The sequence below is a fragment of the Pygoscelis adeliae genome, unplaced genomic scaffold (genome assembly GCF_000699105.1).
Source record: "Pygoscelis adeliae isolate BGI_AS28 unplaced genomic scaffold, ASM69910v1 Scaffold300, whole genome shotgun sequence".
Lineage (NCBI taxonomy): Eukaryota > Metazoa > Chordata > Aves > Sphenisciformes > Spheniscidae > Pygoscelis > Pygoscelis adeliae.
Window position 1 is genome coordinate 860,183 of NW_008824004.1, and position 11,064 is coordinate 871,246.

At 34.8% G+C, this 11,064-nt stretch overlaps 1 protein-coding gene across 1 annotated transcript in view; it reads right to left on the reverse strand.

The window, feature by feature from the left end:
• The window catches only part of ADGB (androglobin), a 116,241-nt gene that overhangs the window by 56,462 nt on the left and 48,715 nt on the right, over positions 1-11,064 (reverse strand). Inside the window, exons 15-20 of the mRNA XM_009325596.1 lie at positions 9,838-9,901; positions 8,015-8,117; positions 6,860-7,001; positions 4,598-4,712; positions 2,936-3,103; positions 735-864 (exon numbers count right to left, since the gene is read on the reverse strand). Of these exons, the coding sequence (XP_009323871.1) occupies positions 735-864; positions 2,936-3,103; positions 4,598-4,712; positions 6,860-7,001; positions 8,015-8,117; positions 9,838-9,901 (722 nt within the window). The remainder of the gene's footprint in view (positions 1-734; positions 865-2,935; positions 3,104-4,597; positions 4,713-6,859; positions 7,002-8,014; positions 8,118-9,837; positions 9,902-11,064) is intronic.

Consider the following 11,064-nt stretch of genomic DNA (forward strand, 5'->3'; position numbering starts at 1 on the left):
GAGGCTGCCCAGGGAAGTGGTTGAGTCACCATCCCTGGAAGTATTTAAAAGACGAGTAGATGCGGCGCTTAGGGACATGGTTTAGTGGGCATGGTGGTGTTGGGTTGACGGTTGGACTCGATGATCTTAGAGGTCTTCTCCAACCTCAATGATTCTATGATTCTATGACTAGCCAGCCAATACCATAAATTTTCAAAATAAAAGGCTTAAAAACCAAGCAAGCAAGCTAGCAAACAAACAAAAACCAAAACACACCCCCAAACAAACAAAAAGAAAAACAACCCATCACCAAGAAATAGTTGAACTTTCAATGAAGGTACTAACTTGAGTCTTCCTTCACTCTTATTTCATGAACAATGTATGCATTTAAGGTCTTTTCAGCTGGTAATTTGAACGAGAGCAATGATCTGCAGTACATCAGGTAAAAAAGCATCTGTAGATGCTTGTTAATGCTTGTCGATATTGACAAATGCAAGTCAAGGAAGACAAAGGACAATTTTATAAATTTTATAAATTAACAACACATGAATAGACTTTCTGGAGCAAAGAAAAGGATCATTTCTATTCTGAGATGAGTCTCAGACATGCTGTCAACAGTAGAAGGCTTACACATCTCATAAGAAATGAACCATGCTTACTTAGGCAAGGAAACACAAGATTAGTGAAGAGTTGGCTTCCTTCAAAATAAGAATAGGCAGATATATTTGAAGCGATTAGCAATACCAGTACAGTACCTGAAGACACAGTGTCATCCTCAATGTCTTTAAAATCCAAAGTGAAGGACCTGAAGGCAAATTTATAGCTGTAAGGTGCCTTCTTGCCTAGTACATATTTGATCAAATACCAAAATGCACTATTGAAAACCTAAAATCAAAAAGAGGAAAAGCATTCAAAGAATGATTCATTTTTAAAAGCTGATTTTTATTGATTCTTGTTATTGTTTCAAAAACTGTTTAGCTCTTTTCTTTTTTCATGTAAAAATGAAGTCTTTAACTTCCTCTAACAAATACGGTATCTGAAAACTAGTCCCAACTGTAGGACTACAATGCTTAAAGCCAACAATCAAGAGAAAACCTGTTTCCTGCCTGGCTTATTAAATACAAGACTGATTCTACAGCATAAGTTTTTATCACCCAAAAATATCTTAGTAGTTTACATGAAGTGAGTTGATGGTCTCATGCCAGAGGATAGAACACTTTATAATCACCATCATTACATGACAACTGGCATTCTTATTAGAGGTTTTAGAACAGAGACCAACAACTGAACAGGCATGCTTACTGAACTAGGAGGTGGCACCACAAGGAAAAGTAGGAATATATTGATGGGCAAGAGGGGAAGATTTGGTGTCCTACTTATATGACTAAACTGATGGCTCTATTTTTATTCTCAACATATTGATGCCCTTCAAAAAGCAGAAATCCAGTCTCTTTTTCCTTCTTCCAATAGATGGAAATTTTAGTGTGTTTTTCAGAGCTTGTTTCACAATTTGAATTGAAGAACATAGTAATAACTTATTGGAAAAGACATAATTTTTCTCTTTCATTGTCCTTATTTTCAGATTTTTTCTGCTTTCTGGAAACATTTTATCCTAAATTATGTATTTTAATAGTAATAAACACTTCCTTTATTTTGAAAGATTTAAGACGGGTGAAGAAAGAAGCTCCTTTACTACATTCTTATGTTGAGAATAATTTTTCACTGCATTAAAGATAGATAATTTCCATATTTTCATTCTTGAATCACTGTTGGCTCAGTGCCTCTCATTTATCTCATTTCTGGTTTTTTATTCCTTTATAACTCTACACTGGTCTTCTTAGAGGGGGAGAGAGGAAGAGATATAGATATGTATGTTCATGCCTACTGAATTTTTCTTAAGGTCCCTAAGTTTTACACGTATTTCATATGAGCATATACATTTAAAATGTGTATTTTCCATTCCAGCAAGGTCAAATGGATTTCTTCTGTTGGACTTGGCATGAACATTACCTCTTTCATGAGTGGTGCACCTGGAATCGTTCTTTCTTAATTCTGTTGTTTTGCTGAATTTGAGCCTTGTGTCAAGCCCATGTATAAAAGCACTGGCTTAGATGTTCTAGTTTTTAATATCAGTGACTATAAAAATATTAATCCCTTTCTTCTATTGTGTCTTCTAAAATACACAGTCTAAACTGCATGAGCTTTCTAGTACTTTGAAGAAAGTAAGTGAATCTGGAATATATAAAGTACTGACTGCAGAAAAATCATGTTATAGCAGTATTATCAACATTTGCATATACAGAAAAATTAGCATATCTTTTACATAACTTTTTTGCTGCAATCATTTTATAATATTGAAAAGCTACAGTATAGATATCTACAGAAAAGTGTAACATTTTCATCATGTGTCTAAAGACCCTTTAATTTATCACACACACAGAGCAGAAAAGTTGAACAAGAATGTTGCAGTTTCAAAACCAAAGAAAAACAACTCAGAAATACTGTGAGTGAAAAAAACTCATTACTGTCTTCAGTAATATAAGCTGTAATAATGTTTTCTTGTATCGTCAACATTAGGCACAGAAATAAATCAGTCTGGCTTTTCTGCATTTCAGGTAGCGTCTTTTAAATCCAAAATTAAGTCATAAAAAAAAAAAAGATGATGCTTTTTGCCCTGAAGTGTGCTAAACTAAACTGACAAAATTAGAGACTCAAATTTAGAATGTGCTACTCTGTGCATATTAAAATTTCTTCATATTAAAAGAAGATAATTACAGTACACAGTTACAAGTTATGTCATTTGGGCTTACACTTAATAATGAATGCCACATTTGGAGCACTCAGGAGGTCCTTTTTAAAAGCATAGTCATTGGTTTGAAGAGGGTAACAACAATGTTAAGTTGTTATCCAGCTTTTGTAGCCTTTAGATACGTGTTTATTAAAATGGTTTCTTCACCTTGAAGTGCTCTTCAGCCATTCCAGTACCGTGGAGGCCAGGAGGATAGTGAGTTAGTTCCAACTCCTTCAAGGCTTTAGGAAGTTCAGGCTCACTGCTGAAATTATTTATCACATTTCCAACAGCTTTCAGGATAGCTGTAGCCTGTTCAATAAACCGATAGCTCTCCTGGAGAGAGAGAAGAAATACAACCATTGTTAGAAAGATTGCTTTAAGATTTTCTTTTGTTTTCTTTCTAGGCTGTGACAGCATACAAACATTTTTTTCTGTGCTGAAGTACAAAACTTTTCCTAAGTCAAGTAATTGTTATTAATTTTATAAACTCTAAAATCAATTAGGTCTCTGGTATTCAAAAGCATACAACATTTTCACCGATTTTAGCTATTGAAATAAAAATGTTACAACACTGTAACAGGCAGCATAACATATATTTGTTAAGGATTTTATTTTTCCTGTATCCTTAGTTCTAGAATATTTAATCAAAAATAAGATTCACATATAGGCTTTCTACTGCAGTGATAATAAGACTTGTTAGCTGAAATGCACAGCATCTATTCTATTATAGAAGGACAGATGAGTATTTGTATCCCACTGAAAACAACGTCCAGATACATGCTGCCTAAAGCATCATTAATCTTCATCAGGATTTCTGTGCAAGAATGTGGACGCTTTCCTGCAAATGACACTCTGCAGAGAAATTGCTGTCTTCAAAAAAAGTGCAGAGAAGAGCCCAGGATATAATTCCGCTTTATCATCTTCATGAGGAATAGCTTTTCATCCACAATCTGAAGACAAGGGGATAGTACAGCTACAAGACATTTTTAATGGACCAACTTTTTATATTTAAACTTCTTTGCCACAATAAATATAATAAATTTGCATAAGCTGCTTTAATGTCCTATTATTAGGACCCTGAATCTACACTGCTATATAAATTTGCTTTTACTCTCACCTTTCAAAATATTTTGGCACAACTGTGCTCTAGAAGCTATACTCCCTCCCCCCCAGCACCCATGACAAATATTTGGGCTTATTACTTGCCAAAGAAATCTTGAAAATATGGATGGCAGTGATATCTGTCTGGATTGTAGGCAACGAAGAACAAAAGCTGCAGTAATTACTCCCCTGGGCCTCTTATCTCAGCTATGAAAAGTTGTTTGAATCAATTGTTCGTTTTAGGTATAAAAACTCCTCTGGGACTCAGTGAGTAATATGTGATCTCATGGGACAAAACAAACTTCATTGATGTGACAGTTTATTTTACTAGGCAGGTATTTTTGAATATTAATTAATCTCTGTACGTGTATTTTACCACTTCTATCACATGCCTTAGAAAGAGAGCTTATACACTCCTCTGACATACATATTTCAACAGGAGTATTTTTAACATTCCATTTTACGCTGCTGTTCTATGTAAACCACAATACTACCCAATGCTTACTTACATATTTATATAAGACAATTATTGAAATACCCACCTCAGTGCCTACTGTTTTGTAAAACACATTTCTTTTATGTACTTATCCGTTTCATATTGAAATTAATGTTATACCATTAAATATAATAACTCTAAATGGAGATCCAACAGTACTTCACTTTAAAACTAAGTAATAGTCAGAAACATCTTTATCACAATGCTTGACTAGTTCTGGTTATGCATACCTTTTCAAGACCTGGCATCACAGTATCCTCTTCTCCAAAGACACATGGCACCATGCTACACAGATGAATATGGTGCCCTATGGGAGAACTTACTGTGAAGAGCAATATGTGTCGCCTACATTCAAGAAAAAAAAAAATCCAAAAAGCACTTTTTCTTTTTTTAAATCACAGCAATTCTTAAGCTTTTCTTTTCATACATTTGGCAAAAATGACATCCATTCCTAGATGTACTGGCTCTTCAAATCCGGCATTTCTATCTCCTTCCTTCTCAAGAATCTCCAAACATAGGTAGTAGGTGAAATCAGAGAAGTCACTACTATTTTATTTTTATTTTATTTGTTTAGGTTTTATTTTGGTTTTCTTTAGCAAAATAGGTAGTTTCACTATTTCAGATGGATACAAACCCGAAGTGTTTTAGTCAGGACTATAGTTAGCTACACTTAAAAACATGTTTGCTCTAGAAAACTTAGAGAAGAAGTCAAGTGTTCTGGTCATACATTACTTAGATCATAATTTCCATGTTTGCATTGACAAAACCAGAAAAAATTAACACATAATCATGTCAGGCTAGATGAACATTACAGAGTGACCATTTTATAGAGCAACTGTGGGCCAAACCACTCAACCGTAACCTCCTAAGGTGGCAAACAACAGAAATTCATTATGTCTTATTGGGATACGCTCATCTCAGCTCATTCTTGTTTGCCTGATCATACCCTATAACAGATTCCAATCATAAAAGAAACCATTCCTAACTATAATTACACAACACAGGGGATTCATGCTTTTCTCCCCAGTTAACAATGTCCTGTAGTCCCACTGAAATACTTGAGGAGCTTGCTGATATCAAATGGTGAAGCTTCACGGTCTTATATCATTGTCAGACTAGCATTTAGCTGGAGAAGTTAATCCAGGCCACAGCTTCAAAGTGTTAACCAGAGATCCAGCAGTGAGAGTAAGAAAGGAGAGTTACCCCCGCCACACACACTCACACTTTTTTAATTGCATCTTCTTGTGAGTGAAATTTGAAATGCCCCCAGGCCACCAACGGACAGAGGGAAGAAAGTGCCTTCCTGGCTTAGCAAGTCATTTCTCATTTGGAATGAAATGGAGGAGCAGTCAATAAGCCCATTCGTCTCCCACACCTGCTGTAAATTAAAGCTTCCTGAAAGCCTGCTGGCTCTGCCTGAAGTAGAGAGAATCAAAGGTGAGAAGCTTATCAATTTGAGCTGCCTATATCTCTGGTAGTTTTGAAATTTGCAGATGCAAAAAGATGTACGTTTTTGGCTTCCCTACAGGACAAAGATATGCAACTTTTGGAAACTACACTAAGAATGTGGTGGCAGAGCTAACCTATAAACACAATAAGAACTTTTCCATTTTTAGTCTGAAGCAAAACAAATAGAGGACACTATTAAAGATCTTTGATTTTATATCAATGTGCTAATATTGTGGTATTTTCTTTCTATGCCTATTTATTTTAAACCTTACTTGATTTTTTTAAAATACATTTTGTCTCAACTCTTTGAGATTAAACTGGTGATTCTCTATTTTTTGAAAAGTAGAAGGCCTCAATGAATTAGTCAGCAACTTTATGCTTATGGCAACATATGAAGATGTCACCTTCCTTGTTTCACTGGAAGTATTTTCAGAAACTGACAAATATCAAAGGCTCTTGTATTTTATCTATTTATTTATTGAAACAATCAAGCAATGCTCTCCACTGAATATCTAGAGTTACATGCAAAGAGAAATAAATCATATTAAGCACTATGTAAATGTGAAGTAAGATATGGAAGGCTTCATGGATAACCTCAGAATTTCTCCTGTCATGTTTCATAAATCCTGTTTCAAGAAAAGCTATGAAACATCCTATGGTATCATCATTCTTTTACAACTCCCCTAAAAATCCTAATTCTTTAATTTTTATTGGTACTCCAGTAAACATCTCAAAATCATTCTAGTTAGAAACACTTTTAAGTAGGAATTTGTATTCTAGTTTATTTTTTAGAAAGTCAGTGTGATTTTTCTTACTAAATGCTCTTAAATAAGAGTAAAGAATTCAAAGTCTTTATAAAGGCTTTGGTAATTATTTTAAATTCATAGCAATTTTGCAATCCTACCAAATCCTAGCTATCAACCAGTTTGATATTCCAAAAACTTATGTTTTAGGCAATAAACTCTTAGTTACTGTGTAAAGTAAAAGATCATCTCAAGCCTTAAGACTAAAGTGTTAGGACAGAAATGAAGCCTCGTACATACCCAACAGGAAGATTTAACACACTAGCTTTGGTTGCAGATGTATGCATCTTTAACACAAGTTCTCCAGGAGTCACACATTTCCAAGAGAAGTGTTCAACGACCAGCACACCCTTTGAAATACTAGAACATTCTCGTTTAGTACCTAGAAGAAGAAAGAAAAAATCCCCCACAATTGGGGGAGGGAATAACAGTAAAATGAAGACAAATACACTTGTGCAGAATCGGTATCTACTTCACAGTCATTGAAGTCTTCATTTAGGCTTTGATAATTCAGAGAAGAGCCAGTCATTTAAAATGCATAGGTGGTACAGAATATGGCTTATTTGTACTATTTACTAGAAAATAATCGTTAAAAGAATGTGTTAGGAGGATGTGTAAATCAGACATCTTCCAAGTCACTTAAGGCTGCTCTAAAACTCCATAAAAATCCATTCTGTCCACATGCAAAGGAAGCAAACAACCATATAAAGCTTATATTTATATTACAGTTTAATTATTTTAATGGGATGGTCAGTTTGGGTTTTTTAAGCTTTCATTTGGTTCTATCTACTCTAATCTAGACTCACTAAAATTATTTCCATATCCAATGTTTAAATGTCTGATTAACTTAAGCTGATTGTCATAACATGCATTAGCTTTTCTGAATGCCATTCTATGACTTCCATAAAATACAAGTGATTTTTATTTAAACCATCCAAGCTCTTGGATCTTGAAATAAGCCAGCTGTAAATATACTTAAGAGCTTACAGTGCACGAGTTTAAAAATCGCTTCAAAAATAAACTTTGGTCATATTGCTGATTTTACTGCATTTTGATCAGCTAAGGCATAAAGTAGCTTGCAAGAATGGAACTTGTAGGAAAAAAACCCCTAAGAAACACAAGGAAATCCATACCAGAAATACATTGATGAAAAGCTTGCAGCAAATCGTAATAAAGAGTAAAGGGAGGGATCCTTTCAAGAAAATATTCATCATCGCTATTAAATAGCAAGAAAGTATTACTTGAATATTAGTGTATTTCCTAGAATCAAATTGACTATTTAATGCTAAACTCTCAAACTGTGCCAAAATACACCACAGCCAAACACAACAGCACAGATATATTCAAGTATGGGAAAATACAACATTAACATGCACTTTTCTGTGTTGGCCTTACCTCCAGTATCATCCCAGCATACTAATGCAGAAAAGCTAACCAGGATTTCAGTTGGCATCAGACTGTCCACAAGTAAATAATAGAAGACTTGGTCATCAGTAGACTGCACAGAAAAACAGACATTTGTTCATCTTTCATTTTCATTGAATGCTGTCTGCCTGGGCTTATACAAAGTGTGACTAAGATTTCAGATATTGTGACCCTAGATATGGTATGGGAAGTAAGTAATTAACTGTCACTACTTCTTCCAAATTTCAGACGTGTCATTTAAGGCCGGAGCCTCATGCTGCATGTATAAACCATAATGTTAAGAGATAAAAGGAAACAGAAAATTTCTTGGATGAGAATGTATCTACTTTTATATGATATTCTTCATATGTACCTCAATTTAGTAGTTCTACTTGCCAAACAACATTCAATGGAAGGCCAGAAATTTTGTTTTGTGCTGCAACTTTCTGATTCTAATTAATTACAGTTAGCTTGAAAGAAATAAACACTCTTAATTTGTAACACATGACTGATTCTGCCTCATTATGTTTTTTTCTACAAAAATATATGGAGGCAGCATTTTTCACTCCCAATTCTAATACATAATTCCTATGCCACTATTACAAACTATAGAATGATTCTACTGTTCCTAGAAATTCTTCAAAATCTGAAGGTGAATGAGCTTCTTTGCTTCAGAACTGTTTTAATACATGTCTTCCTACATTCTCCAAAGTCATATCAATACATGTTTTGTATTTGATCCTGGAATGCCACTACTATTATCTTCATGCCATAATATAAAAGTGTTCTTTTATACTATAAAAGAACACTTTTATAAGTCTGATACAGAATTTACCTAATAGTGTAAACACCTCATCTGTATCAATGTAAAAAAATAGAATGGTTTTACAGCAAAGGGTTAGTTTTTCGGCACAATAGCACACAGGCTTACATAGTCTTGATACTGGTTATGGCTCGTGAAAGTATATCGTGCAGTGATTGGGAAAATTTCTTGTGATGTGACTACAAATATGGAGAGGTGTGAAATTGCAGGTATACTACAATTATGAAGCATAATCCATATAGTTAACCTTCTCAGTACAGGATTTTACATAAAGTTCACACCTGGAGTTTACATTTCAGTACTCTACAATTACACTTCAGTTACAGTATATAACTAGAGCTGGAACAGGATATTCAAGCATGTTGAATAACCTTCTGTTAATATGAACTAATGGCAGGTTTAAAGAAATACTGTCATTTCAGTGCAGCTGAGGGGTATTTCTAATCACTGCAACAGAATCTTATAAATTGCTAAAGGAGTTAGCATGTAAATAGAAAATGGAGGGCTGCGCTATACAGACTCCTGATTTGGGTTTTAGGTGACAGGTGCAGATGAAGGAAAATTGAAAGGCAGATTCTGCAGCTGAATTGTCATTAAATTTAATTTAGTCTCTAAATTGTTATAAGGTAGATTTAAATCAAGATAAAGAGAGAATGGAGATCTGATTCACTGTAATATATACTCTCACTACCAACTTTCATGATTTACATACTCAATTTTTTAATTATTGTGCAACAGCATTCCATAACACTTTTTTCTTGTCTTAAACACAGTGAAATACTTCTGGATATTTGCTAGCAAACATTATCTTTGTATTGACTATAGTAATCTTAAGGCATTATTATTTTTTCAGTAATAGCAGTTCTACGTAATCTACCAATGTCATTTAGGATATATGGATTATCTAATTATGTAAGACTTTGACAAAAATTTTAAAAAGCACATAAAAACTCAATGTGTTTTGACTTTGTCAAAAAACAAAGTCATATACCTTAAAATCAGTCTTCTGATAGTTATAAGCATATGTATGTGGCTTGTGGAAAACATACAGGTTCCTAGGGAGAAAATAAAACAAAAACACATGTAGGAAAATAATCTTAGTATAAATTACATATTTCAGGTAAATGTCTATTTCATAGCATAAGATACTAATTTTACTTTCATAAATCAGACTCCCAGCTATTTCTCAAAAATGGTTCAACATCTTTAGTTTCATAAAAGGTGAACACAATTCACCTCCAGAGAAAGCAGCTGACATTAATTTCTACCTTTGCTGCACTTCAACAGTTTTCCATTGGAGGTCAGGCCACTAATTTGTCTAATTTGAATCTATAAATGGTAATAAGCTAATATTACTCTGAAACTTCCATGCCTACCTGAAAATTACTGTAATAAGGTTACCTATAAAGTCTCACTGTAAGGAAGAACTATTTTGTATAGTTTATTAATGTGCTTTTTCAATTCTGTGGTGTTTGCACACCTTCGGAAAGCTACTTAGTTCCTGTTAACAATTTTTTCTGACCTTGATTTAACCAAGGGCAACATAAATGGCTTCAACTTTAATTGAGGATGGAATCAGATGTGAAGTCCAATGTTTTATGTAAAAGAAATGTTTTGATTACTCAAAAACTTCACAGGGATCCTGATCCATTGCTGACATATCAACTCCTACAATGACTAAAATTTTCCTCATTTCTCAAAGCTGACAAGAACTCTGAACATTCATCTTATTTTCACTGTATCTGGGATATAGGCATGTCAGACAAGGAAATGCTTTCAACGGAACTGACTAGTAAAATGAAAATCTTAGGTGCCTAATTTCTTTTGAGTGATAATTTCTTCAAAGGTCAATCAAGATCATCAATCATCAATGACACAGTGGGATCGAGTGCACCTTCAGCAAGTTTACAGATGACACCAAGCTGAGTGGTGCAGTTGACACACCAGAGGGTCGGGATGCCATCCAGAGAGACCTGGACAAGCTGGAGAAGTGGGTCCATGTGAAACTCATGAGGTTCAACAAGGCCAAGTGCAAGGTCCTGCACTTGGGTCGGGGCAACCCCCGGTATCAATACAGGCTGGGGGATGAAGGGATTGAGAGCAGCCCTGCCGAGAAGGACTTGGGGGTGGTGGTGGGTGAAAAGCTGGACATGAGCCAGCAATGTGCGCTCGCAGCCCAGAAGGCCAATCGTGTCCTGGGCTGCATCCAAAGAAGCGC